We start from the raw sequence: 24,559 nt of genomic DNA on the forward strand, positions 1-24,559 counted from the left end.
TAGCATTATACTCTAGCTCCATCCATGTTGTTGAAAATGGCAGGATTTCATTCTTTATTATGGCTTAATAATATTCTTGTGTGTGTGTGTGTCTGCACGCGTGTGTGTGTCTGTGTCTGTGTATATACCACATATTCTTTATCCATTCAACTATGGATGGACACTTGGGCTGCTTTCATGGTTCGGCTGTTTTTAATAATGCTGCAGTAAACATAGGGGTGCATGTATCCTTTTGAATTGGTGTTTTTTTATTTTTGGGGGCTAAATACCCAGTATTGCGATTGCTGGATCTTAGGGTAGTTCTATTTTTTATTTTTTTGAGGAATCTCCGTACTGTCTTCCACAGTGGCTGTACCAGTTTGCATTCCCAGCAACAGTGCGTAAGGGTTCCTTTTTCTCCACAGCTCCTGAGTTCTTAATAATTTGATTAGGCTTGGAAAATGTCCTAGTTTCTAAATACATAGTTTTGGTCAGGAAGGAGGGAGAGAATCATTCTATTCAAGATAGCCTACGAAGAACTAACCTGGTAATGTGATTAACAGTTTTCTAGTTTCAGTTTGGAATCATGAGGAATTAGAAGTCTTGGCAAGACTCTTGATATCCAGTATCACTGGATGCTGGATCTGAATCCAGTTTTGAATCCACTTATCTGTCGATATCCAACACAGGTTTCTTTTCTTTTCTTTTTTTAGGTTTTATTTGTTTGAGAGTAGAGAGAGAGTACTCGTACTCGTGCGAGAGAACAAGCATGGGGAGGGGCAGAGGGAGAGAGACAAGCAGGGAGCCCAGTGTGGGGCTCGAACCTAGGACCCTGGGATCATGACCTGAGCCTAAGGCAGACGCTTAACTGACTGGGCCACCCAGGTGCACCTCCAACACAGTTCTAGGTCCTACAGTTTCTGTCAACAAAATTGTATTTATATGTGTGACTGAACACAGAAGAGATTCGAAGCTCCACGTGGGCACACGGCTCACGTATGTATCCTTACCGCACAGAGTGTGGCCTGGTATGTAGCAGGCACTCTAAATATTTGTTGAGTAAATGAACAGAATGGATTCCTATCTAGTATAGCTTTATAAATGGGGAGGTAGAGCTTTCTATTGCTGATCATAGTCTCCCATACACATCTTCGGTGATAAGAGAAATGTCTTGAATAGTAAGAATTGATAGTAAAGTCGCTCGTTTTTGACCTCATGCTCATGCTTCTGTTTCCCTGTGCTTTCTAGGTCCCAAAGAAGAGGATGAGAAGCCTTCAGCCTCAGTGGTGGAGCAGACAGCCGTTCTTCAGGAGGCGGTTAGTCAGGATGTGCTTCCGGAACTAGTAGTCCCCCCCACTGCCTGTGAGCCCCACACAGAACCAGACGGGAAGCCAGAAGCCACGAACTGTGAGGTGAATGATTTGGAGGAGGAGGAGGAAGAGGAAGAGGACGAAGATGACGAGCTGGAGGAAGAGGGGGAGGAAGAAGCTGACGTGACAAATGAGAGTTCTGTGAAAGAGCCAGAAATACGATGTGATGAGAAGCCAGAAGATTTATTGGAAGAACCAAAAAATGTTTCAAAAGAAACGCTTGTAGGCTCTCTAGAGGTTCCACCTGTTACCAGAACTCCCAAAACTAAAGAGGAGGCCAACGGCGATATATTCGAGACATTTCTGTTTCCATGTCAGCATTGTGAGAGGAAGTTCACGACCAAACAGGGCCTCGAACGTCACATGCACATCCACATATCCACAGTCAATCATGCTTTCAAGTGCAAGTACTGTGGGAAAGCGTTTGGCACGCAGATCAACAGGAGGAGGCATGAGCGGCGCCACGAGGCGGGGCTGAAGCGGAAGCCCAGCCTCGCGCTCCAGCCGCCCGAAGACCCGGCTGATGGCAGAGTACCCGGTGACAGCGCTGCTGCGAACGATGACTTGCCTCCTTCTGGCCTTGGGCAGGACGCTCTGCTCTCGCATTCAGAGAAAGCCCCCCTGGAAACTGTCAATTCTTCTGTCGTGGAAGAGAATGGGGAAGTTAAAGAGCTTCATCCGTGCAAATACTGTAAGAAGGTTTTTGGAACGCACACTAACATGAGACGGCACCAGCGCAGGGTGCACGAGCGCCATCTGATTCCCAAGGGCGTGCGGCGGAAAGGGGGCCTCCTGGAGGAGCCGCACCCGCCCGCAGAGCAGGCCCCGCCGGCCCAGAGCGTCTACGTGCCCAGCACAGAGCCGGAGGAGGACGGGGAGGCAGATGATGTGTACATCATGGATATCTCCAGCAATATCTCTGAAAACCTAAAGTTCTATATTGATGGCAAAATTCAGACCAGCAGCAGCACGAGTAACTGTGATGTCATCGAGATGGAGTCCAGCTCTGCAGACTTGTATGGGATAAATTGTCTGCTTACTCCTGTTACGGTGGAGATCACCCAAAATGTAAAGACCACACAGGCCTCTATAGCAGATGATCTTCCTAAAGAGCCTTCCAGCGGCACAAACAGCGAGTCCAAGAAACGGAGAACCGCGAGTCCTCCCGTGCTACCTAAAATCAAAGCCGAGACAGAGGCCGACCCCTCGGTGCCCTCGTGCTCCTTACTGCCTCTCAGTATAGCCACGTCGGAGGCAGTGTCTTTCCACAAAGAGAAAAGTGTGTACTTGTCATCGAAACTCAAACAACTTCTTCAGACCCAGGACAAGCTGCCTCCTCCTGCAGGCATTTCAGCGAGCGAAATACCGAAGTTAGGGCCCGTTTGTGTGTCCGCTCCCGCATCGATGCTCCCCGTGACCTCGAGTAGGTTTAAGCGGCGGACCAGTTCTCCTCCCAGTTCCCCACAACACAGTCCTGCCCTTCGAGACTTTGGAAAGCAAAGCGACGGCAAAGCAGCATGGCCTGATGGAGTTCTGGGTTCCAAAAAGCCCAAATTAGAAAGTCATAGCAACTCACCCGCGTGGAGTCTATCTGGGAGAGAGGAGAGAGAAGCTGTGAGCCCGCCATGCTTTGACGAATATAAAGTATCTAAGGAGTGGGCAGCCAGTTCTACCTTTAGCAATGTGTGCAACCAGCAGCCCCTGGATTTATCCAGCGGCGTCAAACAGAAGGCTGAGGGCACAGGCAAGACTCTGGTCCAGTGGGAATCTGTATTAGATCTCAGTGTGCATAAGAAGCCTTGCAGTGACTCCGAAGGCAAGGAGGTCAAAGAAAACCATTTGGTGCAGCCAGCCTGCAGTGCCGTAAAGAAGAAGAAACCCACCACCTGCATGCTGCAGAAGGTTCTTCTCAATGAGTACAACGGCCTCGATTTACCTGTAGAGAGTGCTGCGGATGTGACCCGGAGCCCGAGTCCTTGTCAGTCCCTGGACCCCCAGCCAGATGCTGGCCTTGGCCCGGACTCCAGTTTATCGGCCCCTGTGGTTGAGTCCCCACCCACTGTCTCTCCTTCCTCGCCTGCCCTACAGACCTCTTCCCTTTCTTCTGGGCAACTGCCTCCTCTCTTGATCCCAACACACCCCTCTTCCCCCCCAGCGTGTCCTCCCGTGTTGACTGTTGCCACGTCACCGCCGCCACTCCTTCCTACTGTCCCTCTTCCGGTCCCCTCTTCCGAGGCATCTCCCCGTCCATGTCCCTCTCCGCTCTCGAATGCCACCGTGCAGTCCCCACTTCCCATTCTCTCTCCTACAGTGTCTCCGTCACCATCTCCCATCCCTTCCGTGGAGCCACTCACGTCTGCTGCTTCGCCCGGACCCCCGACCCTTTCCTCGTCGTCTTCCTCGTCTTCTTCCTCTTCTTCCTTCTCCTCTTCTTCTTCCTCCTCTTCCCCCTCGCCGCCACCGCTCTCAGCAGTATCATCTGTTGTTTCCTCTGGGGATAATCTGGAAGTTTCTCTCCCCATGATAACTTTCAAGCAGGAGGAACTAGAGAATGACGATCTGAAACCCAGGGAAGAACCCCAGTCAGCAGTTGAACAGGAGATTGTTCAGGAAACATTCAACAAAAACTTTGTCTGCAATGTCTGTGAATCACCTTTTCTTTCCATTAAAGATCTAACCAAACATTTATCTGTCCATGCTGAAGAATGGCCCTTCAAATGTGAATTTTGTGTGCAGCTCTTTAAGGCTAAAACTGATCTGTCAGAACATCGCTTTTTGCTTCATGGAGTTGGGAATATCTTTGTGTGTTCAGTTTGTAAAAAGGAATTTGCTTTTTTGTGCAATTTGCAGCAGCACCAGCGAGATCTCCACCCAGACAAGGTGTGCACCCACCATGAGTTTGAAAGTGGCACCCTGAGGCCCCAGAACTTCACCGATCCCAGCAAGGCCCATAGAGAGCATATGCAAAGTTTGCCAGACGATCCTTTAGAAACGTCGAAAGAAGAAGAAGAGCTGAATGATTCCTCCGAAGAGCTTTACACAACCATAAAAATAATGGCTTCTGGCATAAAAACGAAAGACCCAGATGTCCGACTGGGCCTCAATCAGCATTACCCGAGCTTTAAACCGCCCCCATTTCAGTACCATCACCGAAACCCCATGGGCATCGGCGTGACGGCCACAAATTTCACTACACACAATATTCCACAGACGTTCACCACTGCCATTCGCTGCACCAAGTGCGGGAAAGGTGTCGACAACATGCCGGAGTTACACAAACACATCCTGGCGTGTGCTTCTGCCAGTGACAAGAAGAGGTATACCCCTAAGAAAAACCCAGTCCCCTTGAAACAGACTGTACAGCCCAAAAACGGTGTGGTGGTTCTAGATAACTCCGGGAAGAACGCCTTCAGACGAATGGGACAGCCCAAAAGACTGAACTTTAGTGTCGAGCTCAGCAAAATGTCCTCGAACAAGCTCAAACTAAACGCGTTGAAGAAAAAAAACCAGCTTGTCCAGAAAGCAATCCTTCAGAAAAACAAATCTGCGAAGCAGAAGGCCGACTTCAAAACGGCCTGCGAGTCGTCCTCGCACATCTGCCCGTACTGTAACAGGGAGTTCACGTACATTGGCAGCCTGAACAAACATGCCGCCTTCAGCTGTCCCAAAAAACCACTCTCTCCCTCCAAAAAAAAAGCTTCCCACTCATCCAAGAAAGGCGGGCACTCCTCACCTGCAAGTAGTGACAAGAGCAGCAGCAGCCACCGCCGCCGGACGGCGGACGCAGAGATTAAGATGCAAAGCGTGCAGGCCCCTCTGGGCAAGACCAGAGCGCGCAGCTCGGGCCCCGCACCGGTCCCGCTGCCCTCCTCGTCCTTCAGGTCCAAGCAGAATGTCAAATTTGCAGCTTCGGTCAAGTCCAAAAAGCCAAGCTCCTCCTTAAGGAACTCAAGCCCGATCAGAATGGCCAAAATAACTCATGTTGAGGGGAAAAAGCCCAAAGCTGTGGCCAAGAACCATTCTGCTCAGCTCGCGAGCAAGACGTCCCGGGGCCTGCACGTGCGGGTCCAGAAGAGCAAAGCTGTCTTGCAGAGCAAATCTGCTTTGGCCAGTAAGAAAAGAACAGACCGGTTCAATGTAAAATCTAGAGAACGGAGTGGGGGACCGGTCACCCGAAGCCTCCAGCTGGCAGCCTCTGCCGACCCGGGGGACAACAGGAGGGAGGACAGCGGTGGCAAGCAGGAGCTGAAGGACTTCAGGTAAGCCGAGTCTTCCAGGGCCAGAGGAAGTCCGAGCTGACGAGCGCGGGGGGGAAGACGGTTGGAAGAAAACAATATTCTTGCCCAATGGCCATTTTTTCCTTTTTCCTGTAGAATTTTGACATAAGCATTTAAAGGAAGTAGCTGTTGGTTCAGTTGGAGGCACGAAGAAGGGTCACTGCTTTGGCTGCCTCAGACCTGAATTCCCAGCTTTTGTGTCAGACCTAGGACTCACCGAGTGGTACCGTTTCTTTAATGGGGCTGGTTGTGAATTGAATTTGAAACCATAAAAAAGCTGTCAAAAGATAAAATTCTATTACGAAAAGATGAAATTCTCTCACACTTCCTTCATATCTTGGGTAATATCTCAGTGTCACTTTGTATTATTTCCGGATCATAGATCTTGCTCGTGGTTAAGGTTGGATCACCGAGTTCGTTGAAACCACATTGCAGTCTTGTTTAATATTTTTGTGACTGGAGCATAGTTATAGTAATTGAGCAAGCTTTTATTATTCATGCTTTCTTTTATAGTGTTTTAATTTGAAAAAGTTGCCTCATTGGTTAAAACAAACACATGAAAACACCGTACTCCTTTTAAGATGCCTTAGGTCCCCCCCCCCTCCTGTCTCCAGACGTAGGATAGGAAACAGGCCAGATGCCAAAGAAAGGGGAGGAGGGAGCTCTGAGAGCCTTGCAGTGGGGGCAGAACCTGGCAGGTCCCACAGGCAGGTGTGGCAGCCCAGGGCAGGTCGGCTCCACATGTCAGCGCGTGTGTTCCCCCAGTAATGGCGGAAGAATTCATCTTCGGTTGGAGGTGATTTCACTGTTTTATTCTGTGTCCTCCCTGTATTAAGAACTGTTCTCCGTGACACATTAAAAACACAGGGCAATAGTTAAATTTGTCATACTGACTTTTCAGACTTTCCAAGTTACTCAAGTAACCCGAGCTGATGTGCGTTCTCAGAATCCCTGTTTCCTGGATAATGGCTCCAGGTGAATCCCATGTAAAAGAGTCAACATCAGATAGAATTTCTGCAAAATACTTTAAAATCTTGTCCTTTCAGAGTGATGAGCTGCTCGGCTCTGGGCTTTCTTGGCTCTAACTTTCCGTGTCTGAAAACTCTCTGGTGTTTCAGGCAAATCGTTAGAATGAATATTCTGGAGAGTGACTGCCATTTTGGAGAGGTCATGAGGACTCAGGTGCTGTTACCACTGCACACTTGATGCGTGAAGTTCTTGGTGCTGGTGTGCCTTAAGTCGTGGCTAAAGAAAGGTGTAGATAAGGGTCATCAGCCAAGGCTGATTGGAATGATTGACTAGGAATGAAGGGTCACATTTTTAAAAATGTGGTGAGTGAACTAACAAATCTGTCACGGTAGTTCCGATTCGGCGTCTGGTCTCTGGCCGTGGCGTATGCATAATATAGCATCTTGGAGCTTAGCCCTGCTGAAAATACGCACCTGTTTCTCAGCTGTTCAAGCTGCCCGCCTGTAGCAGTTTAACTGTGTACCTGTTTGTACTCTGTGTTCTGGAAGTTCCACAACAGGACGTTCTTGAACCGAGTCCTTTTCAAGGTTAAAGAACCAGAAAATGCCATCATTTTCACGGACTGTACTAAAAAACATCCCCCGGGTGGTTGATGCTTTAGAATGTACTATGTGCATCCCTTTTTGTCTGCAGTGTTAACCTGAAAGAATCACTCATTTTGTATTGGATCCCGTTTATACAATGCAAGGGTGAGGTTATGAAAAATTAAAGTACTATAAAGTTAAACTCTGTGAGTAAGTGTACACGTATGAAGTTCATTCACTTGGCCTCTTACTCATCCAGTGCTTTTTGAAGAACTCTGAAAACTGCAAAGGACCAAAGTGCCTAATAAAATTGTGTCTCTCTTCTTTGCTCCAGTTAATTTTCATTATTTTGCTTTATTTGATAGTTAACAGAGGGTTCCATTGCTGGAATGGATTTGGCCTAAGAGGAAACACTGAAGAGTCTGATAAGAAAACAGCTGTTGTTTCTAACGGGTAGATGGTGGCAGCAGGCCTCCCCTCCCCGGTAGCAGCCCCTGGTGGCAGGAGTCGCTGGCATTGTACTGTGGGCACATCTGAATGAAGGACGTGTGTCTTGCACGGGGGGCTGCTTACAGGTGACCATAAATTTGTGAAGTGTTTTTGGGACGTGAAAAAACCAGCACGTTCCGTAGGACATCATTGTTTAATTATCTGCACCCAAGAGTGGGCATTCCTTCCGAGAGTTTGTTGTGGTCTTCTTCGCACCTTGTTGTGCATTTACTCTAAAACTGGGATTTCTAAGCTCCGGCCTGGGGAGGGTGGGGGTTCATCACTGTCCAGCCCAGGGCTTTTAGAAAGCCGACCTCATCCTCCCTCCTTGTTGGGTGTATTACACTGGAAAGGAATTGTTTTTGCGGTAGTCTTCGTCCCTTCTCAGTGTATTTCTGCTCGTAGATTTTATTCAGGGATGATTTCATGGTGCATGTTTGGAAGGAGTGGCTTTGCCTTAGTTTTTTTTCAGTGATGTTGCTTTACTTAGCCCGTTGCATATTCAAGGACTTGCACCAGCCTGGCCGCACATCCCTTTCCTGTGTGTCTCATCCTAACAAACTGTGATTAAGAGCTAGTCCCCAGCACTCAGACATATTACATTTGAATGCCAGTTGAGGATTCCACAGTTTCTCAAGCCATGTGAATGAAGTCAGAGTTTCCCATTGAATGCTGAGGGCTCAGCAGAATTGGCCAGTTGGTCATTTCCTGGAGCACAAGACATTGTGCCAGTCAGGGTGTAAAAAAGACATGTGTTTCCAATCCTCTTCTTAGCACAAGGCAGCAGAGGACACCAGGCATACCACCCATCTTTAGATTGTCCCAGGACAACTGTCAGCCCAGCGTACCCTACCCTGTGGTGGGCTCACCTCTCACAGTCAGCGGCCAGAGCCCAACTGCGTGTTGTGGGACTGGAGTTAGATCTCTTGCTGAGGGCTCATTTCCACCGATGGAAAGACGAGGAAAGAGATACATTCTCCGCTCCTAGCCATCTTTGGTCTTTGTAAATTTCAAGGTGTTCTTACGTTCTTTACTGCTCCTTTTAGAGCAACTTAAAAAAAAATACCGTGTTCCCATTAAACACTTAAAGATGGAGAAGCAACATGAAATACCAGACTGTGTTTTCCTGTTGGCCATGAATAGATTTAAAAAAATACCATGATGCTAAGTTTTCACATACCTGCCTCTGCCACACACGACTCCAAAGAGACCTGCTTGTGGTCCCTCCTAGCCTCTCTTGAGTAGGATACCCAAGTTCCCGTGTACCTTCAGAGCCCTTCTGTTGCTGTCAAAACGACATTTGTTGAATAGTCTATGCACCGTTCCCTTAACACCGTCAGGTCATGTCAGGTGATGTTACGTTGCCATTCATCTTCAGTTTCCTTATTTTCTAGGAGCCTCCTGTAGAAAAGCCCCCCAGACAAAGCAAACTGTAATTGACTAAATAAAGATATTGCATGCTTAACTTAGGATAAGTACTACGGCCAAGGATATGAGATACACCACGCTTGCAAGACCAGTTGAAGCTGACTCAAAAATCCTAACACACGACTGACTGTCAGCAGGTTTTTCGCTGCCCTGGTTAGGGTTGGGTCTCTGCTGCTTTGCTGGAGCCTGGCACGTGTGCTGGGCTCCCGGGCGATCGGGGTATGAAGAGGAGGGCATGTCGCCACGGTACTGGGGGCTCAGATCGGAGCGCAGCCCTGGGTCTTGGCACACAGCAGAGAAAGGAATGATTGGAACTTAACTTTGCAGACCAGGTTCTGGTTTATGAGTAGTTCTCTGTAGATTTCAGGGATGACAAATTCTGATGCACTCATTCTAAAATGTTCTGGTCACACACCAGCTCTTGATGCCTTTCTTTTAAATGAGTTATATACAGAGAGGCATTTAGCTTCTCTCAGCTTGTTTGTTCTTTTATTTTTGTTTTTTAAATATATATCAGAAGCAGATTGCCAGCATAATGGAGAGGAAACCAGATTGGATATGGACTTTTTTTTTTTTTTTAATGCTTCTTCCAGTGTCGTGTTCATATATCCAAATGGACATTATCCTCTCAGATGATTATCTGGCACTAACTTATAACTATTATATTATCGGAGACTATGTAGCAATATGTCCGCAGCCAGGATACGCCACAGGCCTCTATACATGTATGTCTACACGTAAGTATGTGAATGAATTTACATGCCAGGTTTTACACTTCCGTCTCTAAAAGAGAGAGCAAAAAACCCGCAAATTGGCCTCGTCCTGAGTGGATGTGTCATTTCTCTGTGCATTCTATGCCTTCCCCTTAATTGATGACTGAGTTGGTGGAAAATGGCTTGGTTTTATTCATGTTGTGTTTTGTTCTCAACTTTAAAAGTAATCTACCTCTGAAAATGTGTAGTTTGATGCTTGTTTGGTGAATTTGTGCCACTTTAACCCTTTCGCGACCATTCCCATTTTGTTACATTTCTGTTATGGGGACTTTATGTTGAAATGTTGTACAAAGCATTTGTAGCAGTTTAAAAATAAAATATTTAAAATTATTTAAATTGTTTTGGACACTTCAATTGTATTATATGTGATTTACATTTTCCATTTTTGTTGGAGTTGTTAATCTGGAGAGTGTTCTTGTATTGAAGTTTGCTGTTAGTTATTTTATTGTTTCTTGTTGGAGAGTGATATAAAAGACTATTCTAATGAAAACATTAAAATTTACAATTTGACATACAAAAGGGTTGTCCGTTGATTTTAACCAATGTAGCCTTGAGAGAGAGAGGGAGGGTCCTTATAGACAGGCATGCCCGTTGCTCTTCTTCCCTTCTGACATGAAAGAAATCATTGGAGCTTGTCAGATGTATAAGAAGTGTTTTTATGTTATTGCTAGCCAGCACTTAATAACTAGAGGGAATTCAAGTGATACGTTTTATATAATTGTAACCAATAAAAACACTTTCTAAACCCTTGTGAAAGGACTGCTTTTGTACATCCTTGGGAGCAGTTGAGGAAGAGGAAGGGGGGCCGCTCAGGAGCGGTCGGGTCGGAGGCTGCCCTTGGTAGGAAGTGCGGCGCGTAGAGTCCACCCAGACGACCTCTCTTCAATGGTTCCAATTTGGCATTCACCGAATGTTGGTTACACTGCTTATATCCCATCGAGAGGGTAGACATGCAGTCGGGACAGTGGTGCTGAGAAGTACCTTGTGAACTTACTTTGCTAAGAGGGAAATAAAGAATTTCGTGTGTGGGGTCTCGGCTTCATCTGTGCTTGTTAACAGCTTGCTTTGGGGATTTTTCTTTTTAAGAATCCCTGGAAGAAGAAACCAGTTGTAACGTTTGTATTAAGCTTATATGGAATTGGTGGTTTTTTTTTTTTTTTAATTAAAAATGAATATAAGTTTCATAAAGTTCAAAATTCCTTTCTCTGTGAGTTACTGCATTTGAGGGAACGGTGGTGAAGCCGAAGGTGTGATCAGCCTCCCTTGGCCACATGGTCCCGTCTCTGGCTTACCATCCTTACCGTACTCCGCTGTTAGTGAAACCCAGGGGGAGGGGGCAGGTGTGGAGGAGGCGAGGGCTTGACGGAGCCTCAGAACGCCTTTCCAGAGCCCTTGTTTCAAATGTTCTGCTAAGCTGGGTGCTCAGGTCACCCAGTGCCCTGTTGACGAGTTGGGCCTTGTGCCTTGTGAGATCGAGCACCAGACAGGAGAAGTGGGTTTCCATCTTGGCCCGAGTTCTCGCCATTCATCCATCCCTCCACGTGCCAGTGAACAGGCATGTGACAGGTGACCTCTGTGTCCCTGCTGTGGCTGGCTTCGCCTTGGGCAAGTTCTTTTACTTTCTGGATCTTAGTTCCCAATCTGCTTAGCAGGGAATGGGCTAGATAGTCTCTGAGTTTTCCTTGCAGAAGGAGGAGGTCTTTTTTTTTACTGGGTTTGGTTACTCACACACTATCTCACTGGACCGAAAGAGCAGGGCCAGGTCTGGCTCTTTGGGACCTGGGTGCTGACAGCAGTGCCGGAGCGTGACAGGCGCGCGGACATCGACTCAGTGGAAGAGTCCCCAGAAGTCCAGTAACTCCCACCCCACCAGGAACAAGCTGCCCCCCGTCTGCTTGCTTTTGCTCTTCGTGGAGGCAAACATTTTAAAAAATTCAAAAGGCTAGTAATCGAAGCCTTATGTTTCTGCTCTTTTGAAGCACCTCTCACTGTTTCTGATTACAAACCCCTCTCTGGGCTGGCTGTTTTAATTTGGTTGATTCAGGTGCTTTCTAGCAAGATGTTACACAGAATCACATGAATTTATCGAGCACCTACCATATACCAGGGCTGTGTTCGGGTGCTTACATTATATCAGTGGACCAAAGTTGCGGCCCTCGTGGAACTTAAGTTTGCTTGGTGGTCTCCCCTATTTATACTTCCTATTGAAAACGTTGTCACTCTGTCACAGTTCTCCAAAGGCTGGGTGGTTAAGAAGCCACCTCTGGCTTCGTATTTGAGGGTGGATATCTAGAGGACTGCCATCTTTTAATACTTACTTTAAAGTGACTCTTTTAAAATGATAGCTCATTTCCTGTATTTGAAACTTAGGTGGATTTTGATTTGCTATCAAACCTTCAAACGGATTGATTTATATCCATACAAGAAGTGTAAATGGCCCTTGACCCTGAAAGTGGATTGCAGTGCAGGTGAGTGACAGAAAGACGGCCTTGGATACCAAGGCCACATTTAAAGACCTGGCTGAAGGTTAGAGGAAGTGGTTTGCCATTTGTCATTTTTTTGGAGACCTGCTGGCCTATGTCCTCTTCCCTACCTGGTGTGGCCCCAGCCCTGCTGCTCCCACTTCTGGATCTCATCTTTCAGTGACTGTCCCCCTGAAGCACCATTGAGGGTGTATTCTAGAGCGTGGAGAGAGAGGGAGTCATCCTGAGATAGTTGGGAGGTTGGAGCGGCAGTGACTGGTACGCTGGTCGGGCGTGCCTGGCTGTCATAAGACAAGCCACAGCCCTGCCCTCTCGTGCAGTGGTTCTCCCACAACCCCCAGAGGTGCTAAGCTCCCAGCTCCAAAGCCCCGCAACCAGCTTTTTAAAGTAGACCGCGGGCAGGGCCTGGGTAGTCTGTCGTTTAAAGCCTCAGGTAATTTAGTGCAGGGTGCAGACTTCTGAAGTGAGGTGGGAGGAATGATAACGAATGTATGTGGCTCTTCATTGCTCAAGCACTCGTGTGCTTCCTGCGTGCTGTCTCTCTGCCCCATTTTTCTGAAGGCAGGGGTGCGGTGGGGTGGGGAGGGTGACAGGCTCGAGCCCTGGGCTGTAGAAAAGTATGTGTACTTAATGGAAAGAAGAGGTGATAGGCCACGAGGGGAAGAGGAAGGCTGGCGGGTTGTGCAGTTTCTTAGCCAGTATTACAAGGTGGTAGCCCCTATTGGGTCCCTCCCTCTGGACGCTTTGACCTTTTCCTGGGAGTTTGCCTATAAGATGCAGGACCTTTAAGTGCACAGTGCTAGGAGATAAAAATATAGTAGGAGCAAGGTCCGGATTGGTGAGCGTGATGACCTCCATATTACTGTTAAAATTCTTTTTAGACAAAATGAAAACTGTCAAAAAAAAGATTGGAACAGAGCTTGAGGTTGGAGTGGGTGCGACAAAGGGGAAAATGTGAACTGCTCATTGACCCGTCCGTTGGGGCCATAAGGCCCAGTCTTCTGCTCGGGAACCGTCCAGGCTTCCCCACCGTGGATCCCCCCCATCCCGCTTCCATCCACGTAGTACACCCCAGCTCTTCCTCCAACCTCCTGCCCCTGTGCTGCTTCCTCTCCAGGTGGTTTTGGAAACGACCTGATAAGGCTCTTTGTGTTTGTTTTAGCTTTTGAGTGCTTTCTGTGCTTGAGGGACTGTGCTAAGTAAGCGTCTTTCAGACTCGACAGTAAGACCTTGAAGTTGGTATCGTGTGCAGATGGGGAAACAGACCCCGGGGTGGGGGAGCGATTTTGTTCAGAGGTCCTACCACTCTCAAGTAGCAAGTTGGGATTTGAGCTGCCATCCTTTTGATCATGTTTATAGTTGTATATATTTCTTAAAGCTTTATTTCTCTGAATGTAGAATACAGGCCTTGATACCTTCTCTACTCAGGGCTTTCTGGCTTAGTGAACAAACAGAATCATCACTGAGGGTAGGGAGTGTTCCTGGTGCAGCCAGAGTGCAGATAGTCAGGAGCTGCCCCCGACGAGCCGCGTCCAGCTTCACTCTGACTGTGGAATATGCCTCTACCCGCTGTGGACCTTGCAGCTCCGACTGGCTTTGTAGGTCATTCTGCTTAATCAAGAAAAATTTGCTTAATAGGAACCGAGCTTGTTACAATAATACCCTTTGATTTTGAAAGTGGTCCCAAGGAAGGCACCTGGGGGTCACCAGGAGTCCTCCTCAGATGTCACTGGAGAACCTTGCCCTGTCGGGCATTAGCTCAGGAGGATAGTTGATCCAGACTTGCCTTCCCACCTCAGCCCAGTGCAGAGCAAAGGGTTAAGTTTCTGCCGGTAGTTACTTTTGAAGTATAGGATTAGAGCCTGGAGGGTATGTGTAGGTTTTATTTACTTTCTGCATTAAGAATAAGAATTGGGGAAAACTGTCATGACTCTGCATTAAATTACTTGCAGTTGCAAAAGTGACTTTCTGTTGTGAGCCACGAACATGGTCTTGGAAGTACTTTTATTTTAAGAGAAAACTTGCTGAACTGTTGGGATAATAGCATTTGTACATGCTTCTGTTTTCTGCCTCACTGGGACTAGCTGGATTCCCTTTCAGCTGCCTCATATAGAAAGTGACCTGAAATTGAGGCGGATGTTCCAGAAAACAAAATATTTTATGGAAGGAGTTAGTGCCTAAATGTGCCTTCCCATGTCCTGCTAGTCGCCCACTGCAGGAAGCCAAAGCACCCGCCCGATGAGGGGGGCATATCACTGATGAGAGAAAGCTACGGATGGATTTTAAAGTACGGGTCTGTACCCTGAGTCAGAACACGTTGAAGTGAGGCGTATTTCCGTATCCATCCGTGGTTGGACAGGCACCTACGGTATGATCTGGAATTGTGCTTGGATAACTCCCAAGTCTTAGTGTTGAATCTAAACGTAAATTTTAAATAGGAATCATTAAAAAAAGACCTGGTGTCTGTTGTACAGGTAAGTTAATAACCAAAGGGGATTAGGCCTTAGGATACAGTTGTGGCAATTTTAATTTTTAATTTAAAAGTAAGAATTCAGTTGAAGATAATTGTGTTTGTTTTAGTATTTAATAATTGCCCAGAATATACTATTTTAATATTCTCTCTTGGAATGGAGTTATTTGAGACTCACATGGGTTTGATTTTCCCTTGCAGTAACATTCTCCTCTCACTTGCTTTTTATAATCACATCCAAACCTTGCCAGCCCAGCTCGAGTTCAGGAACATTTTCAGATGGCTTCTATTTCCAAGCTATTATTGGACTTGAGAATTTAGGCACATTCTCCTGTAGTGTTTCAGTGGGTCAACCATTCAGAAAACCTCTTTAATGGCCAGTGTGTGTCATGAAGGCATCGGGCTGCAGGTCTGATGGACTCTGCCTGCGTCCCGGGCCCCGAGAGGGCCCTGGGGTGTAGCTGGCCGCCTCAGGGTGCAGGAGGGTGGGTGCTCCTGGCCGAGCTCGTGTGCCAGCCCCGTTCTGAGTGCTTTGCAGGGCTTACCTGCCCTGAAGCTCTCCCACCATGTGAGGGACATAGCGTTCTCATTTACAGATACATCGACCAAAGGTGAGGGGCATCGGCACCTGGATTATGTCCCAGAGCTGTAAGTGGAGCCCACAAACGGCCATGTGATTCCAGTCTCTTCACCACAGTGACCCCACCCGCTTCACTGTGCCCCTCAGTTTTACACAGCTGTGGTGTCTCCCAAATGACCGTTGATGATGTCATCGCCCCAACGGGGGTTTTGTTGAAGAGGTTGTATAACACAGTGGGAATAAACATGGGCCTTGAGCCCTCGTGCGCTGTCTTAATACCCCCGGGTACCACTCGTAACCCAGGTGGGCCTGCTGCTGGCTGAGCCTCGGCCGCCTCGCCTGAGGGTGGCTGTACCCAGAGAGCTGGGCTGTGTGCCTAATAGAAGGATTGAGTAGGTGACGGCTGTGCTGGTGCTGGTGGTTGTGAGTTCTCCCCGCCCCACAAAGGAGGCCCACGGCCTGGTGGCCATCCCGGGGGGAAGGGGTGGGACTTGCATGATGGTGATCCTTGTGGAACTTTTAGAAGAGGCTCCTGAAGAAACTTATTTTATTTTATTTATTTAAAGATTTACTTATTTGAGAGAGAGGGTGGTGTGGAGGGGCACAGGGAGAGGAAGAGAGAGAATCTTAAGCAGGCTCCATGCTCAGCACCGAGCCTGACACGGGGATCAATCTCAGGACCTTGAGATCACAACCTGAGCCGAAACCAAGAGTCGGACATTTAACTGACTGAGCCACTCAGGAACCCTCCCCCCCCCCCTTTTTAAGATTTATTTATTTATTTATTTATTTGAGAGCGAGAGAGCTGCTCGTACTTTTAAAGGCTGTGGAAGAAAAGGATTCCTTCATGGCAGCTGACAGACATCAGTTCCTATTTCCCAGAACAGATGGTCACTACCTTTGGTGAGATTAGAACTTTTGTCAGAATTTTAGAAACTCCTAAAGCCTTCCTAGGTGGGCACCTTCCCTCCATTGGGGCACACGCACCCTGGCCTCCTGGGAGCCCCTCATGGGAGCTGTGTGGGCCCATGTAGGGCTTCAGCCCAGGGTGGCCAACCATGATCACGCAAGAATGGAATTCAAGGTTCAGAACTTTCTGATGGCCTCTGGTCTTCTGCACAGGATAGTGTGGTGCAGGCCAGCAGTGGCCTGATTTTGAGGTTTCACTGTGATTTCATCGCAGGCGATGGAATGTATGTAGGGGTGTTGATTGGCTCTGGATCTGGAGCTGCTGAGCAGCTGTCACCTCCTCCAGGAAGCCTTCCCTGACCATCCAATTGGACATACTGCCCTGGGTCCCGGTTTTCCTTTCTGCAAAATAGCAGTAGTGATCCGACCGCAAAGGAGGGGCGTGAAGACAGCAGATGAGCCTGTGAGGACCACAGACGCGGCCTGCTGTAGTATGGGGCGTCGTACACGGTGGCGGCTAGACAGTGAAAGACGCCCTCCCGAAGGTCCACTTGAATGTGACTGAAGGTTGTGGCTGGTGCTCAAAGCTCACTTGCCACGTAGGAGATTATATATGATGGCACAGGGTGCGGAAGCTGGGTCGCTCCCTCGTCATGCTCTGCCTCTGCCCAGAGGGGTGAGGAGCTGCCGGCCCTGCTGCCACCGACCCCCGGGCCTTCGCTGTGTCTGAGCCAGGCCGGGGCTGCGTCCTTTCTACGTCAGGCACCCCCACGTCAGAAATAAAGAGACGGAGCTCTCAGGACAACGATTTTTCAAATCAGGGTGAGGAAAAAGCAGACTAATTTTATCACATCTCCGCATAAGGTTATTTCTCTTAGTTTTGAATTTCAAACCCAACATGGAAATTTTTAAAAGCCAAGTTCAGAAGAAAACCTTCATTAGCTCTGTAAAATCATGAAAACCCAACCAGGGAACCCCAGTTCATTGAAATAATAATTATGTAAGAACGATCGCTGTTAACTTTAACGAGCTTGCTAGCCACCGTTTTCAGGGCTTTTCATAGATTCTCCCATGTGATCATTACGACGACTCTATGAAGTCAGTCCTTTTGTGTTCTCCCATTTTACAGGCAGGGACCCGTGGCACAGAGAGGTGAGGCCGTTTGCTTGAGGTCACAGCAGTGTGGCTCCAAGTCTGTCAGGAGTCTGTTCCCTCTCTTCCCCGCAGGTCTGGGAGTGAAGCCCCCACCCTTCCTGCTTCTTCCTCCAATGGCCTGTCCTTTAAGAAGCAGGGAGGAGACATGCTTTATTAGTCCGCGGCTGCCCACGTGTGGACAAGAAGCACCCGCTCACTCAGACGTGCTAAACCTGATGGAGGTGAACACAGCTCTGGGCCCTTCCTGGCCCCGCTGTGTTTGGTGTGTTGGGAGACAGGACTGAGTAGTGGCAGCTAACCTGGTGTTCGGCCCATCTGCACAGCTTGGTTGGGGAAGGAGCAGACCCACATGCTGAGTGGTTCAGACAGTCAAACCTAGCTTCCTAGTGTCCCTCTTTGTCCCCTTCTATTTGCACGGAAATCTTCCCAAGCCGTGGTTGGCAAGTTAGGGTTCCCCTATGTGCGTGGGGAGCAGCTGCCTCGTGCCACGCAGGCTTGCCTCGGAGGTGGGGTCGCGCTCGGGGAGAGGGCCGGGCTCAGAGCCTGTTGTCTGCCTCAGATGCAGGAGGGGGTGCTGGTGCCGGGAGTTGGCTATCTCTGGTCCCACCTATCTGCTGCTTCCCTGCCATTAGAAACTACACTGGACAGAATTTCACCTTTCCGTGCAGGCTGAAGGTAACCAATTACTACTTCGTTGTGGAAAAGTGATGCCCTCGGAGACAGGTTGGGCATACAGGACGCTGAAGCTTCTTGAGAAGGATGTACTGCTCACCGTCCCCTTTCCTGTCCTTTATGGAGCCTGTCTGCACTCCCCATGTCCCCAGCTAGGCTTCTGTTAATCGTCTGTGGGCGAGGAAGCTCGATAGCAGTCCTGTTGATACTGTATGCAAACAGAGGTGCTAGGCCCTGACAGAACACCCAAGGACCGACCTCGTGTGCACAGTGCGCTAGTGCCAGAACATGGCTTTTCTGGCGTGACTTGGCTACTCATTTAAATAGGTCTTGGCTCTTGGTTCTTTGTGGGCGAGTGATGTTGCTGGACAGCTGACCTTGGGAGAGGAGAGTGTTAGGTGTAACAAACATACAGACAGCTTTTTCTCTTGAGCTCCTAAAGCACACGTGAGTTAGAGAAATGGTTTGTGAGAGAACGATGAGAATGGGTGGTGTCTGCACACTCCTGGGCGGCCGAGGTGTGCTGGCAGGCTCTGGAACAGAACGTTTTTCTCTTTACCTGATGCCCGCCCTTTATGTCTGAGGACGTACTTTATCTAGTGGTAAGTGCCAACCAGTGGTTGGCTCACCATCTCCTCACTTGGCCCACAAGCTTTCCTCTTTTTCCAGATCCTGCTCCGGAAGCTTTCCAGAATTACTCTAATAACCAGTGCAGAGGTTTGTGGGTATTTTATACTCCTCTCTATCATTTATATTTAGATTCTTGACTGAATTTTACTAGCAAGTTCGGTGAAAACCTGTGTTAACTGCTTTGGCATAGGAACCACACTTTTTTTTTTTTTTAAGAGAGCGTGAGCAGGAGGTGGGGTCTCGGGGAGAGGCAGAGGGAGGGTGGGGGAGAGAGAATTCTAAAGCTCCACGCTCAGCATGGAGCCTGACTCAGGGCTGGATCTCACAACCTGCCATCATGTCCTGAGCGAAATCAAGAGCTGGATGCTTAACCAACGGGGCCACCCAGGCGCTCCCAGAACCAACCATTTTGATGCATCTCAGTGAAGTGGTGCCGGATACTGTAGTTGAAGTAGGTGCTGTTGTAAATGACGTCATCACCATAATTAGTATGCGTATGTCCTTCATAAAGATCCAGATACAGCCTGTTCGTGCCAGCTGACAGCAGGTGTTGTATTAAGGCGCTGTCCGGAATTGTGTTGGGCAGGGCGTAGCTGAGGCCGGGGAGTGTTCTGCTGGCCGTCTGTGTATTGTCTTGTTAACTGCAGTCTGAGGAGCTGCGTTGCCTCAAGATGTTCCCAGGTGCGTGAAGGGGCCGGAGTTTACCTCGCCAGCATGTTCCCTTTGTGGACCCCTGCGTCAAAACCCACCCGGGAGGCTTACTTAAAATTCCCGACCAATTAAACTATGATCTCCTGGGTGGGTCTTTGAAATCTTTTTTATCAGCTGCTCAGAATAGTCTTAGGCAGACTCAGGAGTTCTCCTCTGGGTCTTGAAAAAGCACAAGTGACATGGTATCACCCCATCTCGTTATTTCATTTGCTTCCAGTCTTCATTTGAAATTATTTTGTTTATAAGCAATATCGTTGATGTAGCATCTTCCAGTTTTCAGAAACTTCTCTTACATTTCTCCTTAATCCTAATAACCACCCCATGACAAGGAGTAGGGCTGCCCCACAGGTGGGGACACTTCTAAGTGTCAGAGCCCCGGTGGAAGTGAGAATTTTCTGCCTTGGCCATTGTTGCTCTTTGTGTATCTTTCTGAGGGGGAGAGATGACCCTTGGCTCTTACCTGGTGTAGTCTTGGTACCTGCCAGTGCGTGTTCACTGGTCCCCAGCACCTGTGCAGCACCGAGCACGTATGTAGTCGGTGCTCACTCAGTGTCTGTGCAATAAAAAGCCGGGGGGGGGGGGGAGGGGAGAAAAAATCTCTAGGAATAATAGAGTTAAAGTTACCACTCCGCTTAGCGGACCCTAACTTAGGACTTTTTGGCTTCAGGTATGAATTTGGGGGCACTTAATTGTCAGCAACTGAATAGAGAGCGTCACTTGCAGAAGTAAATGACGAGTTGAGGTCAGGTTGAAAGAAAAGGATTGGTTATTTGGCGATAATTAGTCAGCATTAAAGCGTTGCCATCTCACTGCATCGTCCTCCAGGTTAAGGATGCATAGCGAAAGCTGATTGAGAAACCAGAGGCCAGAAAGAGGTTGTATGCTGAAGTCCAGTGTAGCTGCCAGCTCATTGATTCAACGATATTAGGGAAGTTCTGCGCCAGTACACACACAAGCTGCCTGTGACTGTCGCCGAGCATCCTGAACTTGGTGGGGGGTGGAACTATCCAAATATTCCTTCACGTTTTTAAAAACTTCCTTCAAATTATTGGCTCTGAAAGTAGGGTCACCCTTCCTCTGTCACCAGCTTTATTTCTGCCTCCTGATACCCAACGTCTCCTAAGGGGTCCCTCACTTGTAGAACCTTCAAAATACACGGCAATGGAAGATACTCTTGCGTGTGTTGTGTGTTTTTATTTTTGTTTAGAATAGCGAACTCCTTCCTCTTTGATTTCCCCGCGTCGTACACATGTGATGGGGTTGTGCCGAACCAGGCTGTTCCCCCACCGGGTCTCAGCATCACTCACCATGGCCTTTTCCCCGCTCACTGGCGTTCAAGCTGCTGGGTGATGTGATCCCGCCGCCGCCGTCACAGGATGGTGCGTGCTCCATGAAGGAGGCCCTGGGCTCTCCCGTGTGCTCGTCTGTCTTCGCGTCCAGTGTGGTCACCGCCACCTAAGGAATGGCGTGAGGACGTCTTGCAGAGTGCCGGGCCTGCCAGGGCGGGTGCTACCAGGAATCTTTCAGAACTTCTGGTACGATACCAGCTGGGGATCAACTGAAATACAGTTGAAGTTCAATCAGTGTTTCATTGAATCAACCCTCCCTGTTGACGGATGCTGTGCGTTCCCTCCGGAACGCATCGTGACGACACCCGCAGGGAGAGCCCTTGCTCTTCCTTCCCAGCGGTCAAGTTCAGTGCCGCCAAAAGTCAGCTGTGTCTGTTCCCAGCCCTGTTCCTGCCACTGTACTCCTGTGACTCATTGACATAGTATCCAAACCGACACAGTATGAGCATGGAGCTGTTAACGCTTAGAAAGGCGCCCAGTAATGCGCTTAAAAGTTGTCAACCAGTTAGGTGTGGATGAGAAGCCATTAAGAATTTGCATGAAGGCATAGGAAGGTTTTGCACTCTGATTGCTTTTATAAGTGACTTAACATTTTTGGCCCCACTTTAAACAGTATCCGGAAATCACAGGCAGTGCATCACGGGTGCAATTTAGTCGGGAAAGACAGTGCAAGTCTTGGGCCTCCATCCATTCCTTCCGCTACCCATCCATTCAGGAGCGGATGTCGGGGCGCTGTGTGCCAGGCACTGTTACGGGTGTAGCAGTGTCCGAAGCTGGTGTTCTGTGGGGGCAGGGGCGGGGAGGCAGACCGTGGACAAGCAAGGGGCTGCATGGAATGTCGGGAGGTGAGTGCTGTGGACAGAAGTACAACAGCGAAATGGGGATAGATCTGAAGTCAGAATGGGGGCTACCATTTAAAATGGGGAGGGGTCAGAGAAAGCCTGGCTGAAAAGGGGAACATTTAAGCAAAGACTTGGAAGTGAGGAAGGAAGCGTGGGGACCTAGGGAGGAAAGCAGTTGGCAGAAGGAATAACAAGTACAAAGGTCCTGAGGCAGAAGCATCCCTGGCATGCTCCGGGAACCCTGGGGGAGGCCAGCTTGGCTGGAGGGGAACACGGGAGAGGAGGGGAGTAGGGGGTGAAGTCAGGGAGGTAACCAGGAGCTACTGCAGCCGTTGTAAGGACTTCCCTTGTACTGAGTGAGTGAAAGGCATTGGAGGGCTCTGAGGGGAAGAGTACTAGGGGATGGCTTGCCTTTGAAAAGAAGCTCTCTTGCTGATCTGTTAAGGATCGACGGAAAGGAGCCAAGACTAGACATAGAGACTAGGAAGGGGATGCTGTGACCCAGGTGAGGAATGTTGCAGTTGGATGGGAGTGTGGCAGTGGAGGTACGAGCAGCAGTGGAGTTCTAGGTGAGATTTGCTGAGGAGTGGCTGGGATTGGATGAGAGAATTAAGGATGACGACAGGTGTTTTTTGTTTTGCTTTGTTTTGGCCTATGTTTTTAGCATCCAGGTGCTTTTTTTTTTCCCCCCATTAAGTGATGGAGTGAAGACTAATTGGAGCCAGTGTGTGTGGTGCGTGTGTGCTGGGAATTCAGGTTTGGGCAGATGAAGTCTGAGATGCTACGAGGCCATCAAGGAGAGGTGTGGACGGGGTAGATGAATATAGAGTTTGAAGTTCAGAGGGAAGGATCCCGCTGGAAATGTAAATTTGGGTGTCCTCAGAGTGCACACAGTCTTGAAAACTACAAGACCGGAACCCCCAAAGAGTGAGTGTAGATAAAGAGGAGACGCCCAGGAGTTGAGTCTGCGGGCGCTCTAGCGTCGGGGACTTGGAGAGATTGGGGAAGAGTCCGGAGCTGTTCTGGGCAGAGGGTGTGCAGGGGACCGATGTGATATCTGACAGTGGTGGTGGGTTCAGACCGGGTTCCGTGTGCTGGAGGCCCCTCTCCTGGACTTTTACAGAGGCAGGCCTTGTTCTGCAGCTCTCAAAGGCATTTCTCTGGACCCCCCACAGCTCGCCTCTGGGCCTGCTCAGCAGGTGGAGATGCCCCCTAACATCCCCAGGGAGGCATCTCCACCACAACCATCCCCAACTTTCCTTCCATTTCTCCAGGGCTGTTTTCTGTCTGAAACCCATCTGCAGCAAGCCAAGGGTGACCCACTGAAAATGCAGGGACTGTCCTTGGCTGTTCGCAGATTGTCACATCTGCAGCTTGTAAAAAGCAAAAGATCCCCGTGCATCCAGATCTGCTATTCACAGTTCAGAAAAGGCCCAGGGTAGAGACTGGATGAGTTCCTACCCTGGGCTTGTTCCGATTTGCCATCTCCCCAAATCCCCTGGTGTAAAACTTGCTTTGAGACTCAGGAGGACAGGAAAGAATTGGGGTTGTGAATTGGTAGTAACAGTTCTCGCCCCCACCCCTGTCCCGGAGGAGTGGCCTTACGGGACAGACAGGACCTCTTTGGGAAGTCCTGTCTCTTTTCTTCCTGGGAGTAAAGTAAGTTATGCAGTCTATGCTCTTTTTCTTCTATCCCTTCCTACCCCATAAAATAAAGCAAAAGGCAATGTGGTAAAAAGGAGCAAATCCTGAAATGCATTTTGGTTGTGTCCCAGAGCCTAAGTTTCAGGGTATAAACAGAAACTGTGCATGCAGACACGCACACACACACACGCACACACACACACACACACACACACAGTGTTTCTATGGTCCGTTCCCTTGTTCTGAGCTCTGGTAGTGTCTGTTTTTCACACTTTGTAATTATGTATTTACTTCTGTATTATACAGATGATGACCTTCCCCTTCTAGGACACATGCCCCATGGGAGCAGAGACCAGGTCTGTTTGGTTTACTGCTGTGTCCCCAGGGCCTACCACAGGGCCAGGTGTATAATAGGTCCTTGACTGACTGATGAATGCTGATAATCACTGGAGTGCCTGGTTTTGTTTGGCGTGGAGACAAGAAGGCTGGCACCCCTTCATAAGTCTCAAGGACGTCTCCCCACGAAGGCACATGACAGCCCATATACATGTGCAGAGTGGGGAACCTGACTCCCAAAGTTTACACTGAATCAAATTCAGGACACATTGCTTCATATGGCTGATTTTATTTTTTGTTTTTTAAAGATTTTATTTATTTGACAGAGCACAAGCAAGGAGAATGGCAGAGGGAGAGGGAGAAGCAGACCCTCTGCCAAGCAGGGAGCCTGACGCGAGGCTCGATCCCAAGACCCTGAGATCATGACTGAGCCGAAGGCAGACTCGTAACCAACTGAGCCACCCGGGAGCCCCTATATGGCTGATTTTAGGAAATTTCTGTTCAGAAAGGCTAAATTAAGTTTTTTTTTTTTTCTTTGTGGTGCTCTGAGGGCCCCACCCAGAGGCTTAGCGTAGATCAGAGCTATCCCCTTGCAGAGTCTTGTGCCTTCAGAGAGCACATCCGCTTGGCTCTCCACTATGTTCTGTGTACCTGGCACAGAGCAGGCCTCAATAAGTAGTTATCACATCAATGGGGGAAATAAGTTTGGGGTAAATGACAGCCTGCGTCCTCCTCTTGGGAATTTATACCGCCTGTCAGCACATTAAAGGCTCAGTAATCCTGCAGAGACACGCCTGTTTGGCTTCATGAGCTCTGGAGGTGGGTGGCTCAGGCTTTGATCCCAGCTCTGCCTCTTGCCAGCGTTGTGTTCTTGGGCAAGCTGCCGACTCTCTCTGTGCTTTTAGTTCC

At 48.8% G+C, this 24,559-nt stretch overlaps 1 protein-coding gene across 7 annotated transcripts in view; it reads left to right on the forward strand.

Annotated features, from left to right (window-relative positions):
* PRDM2 (PR/SET domain 2) overlaps window positions 1–24,559 on the forward strand; it is a 119,297-nt gene that overhangs the window by 78,471 nt on the left and 16,267 nt on the right. For 5 of the 7 annotated variants that reach the window (XM_057305488.1, XM_048221962.2, XM_026519800.4 and 2 more), the window contains one exon: window positions 1,228–5,608. In XM_057305488.1, the coding sequence (XP_057161471.1) occupies window positions 1,228–5,608 (4,381 nt within the window). Of the gene's footprint in view, window positions 1–1,227; window positions 5,609–5,722; window positions 10,615–24,559 lie in introns of those variants that run through there. The other 2 variants (XM_026519799.4, XM_026519801.4) reach the window with 2 other exon arrangements.

Source organism: Ursus arctos, unplaced genomic scaffold (genome assembly GCF_023065955.2).
Source record: "Ursus arctos isolate Adak ecotype North America unplaced genomic scaffold, UrsArc2.0 scaffold_32, whole genome shotgun sequence".
NCBI classification, from domain to species: Eukaryota; Metazoa; Chordata; class Mammalia; order Carnivora; family Ursidae; genus Ursus; species Ursus arctos.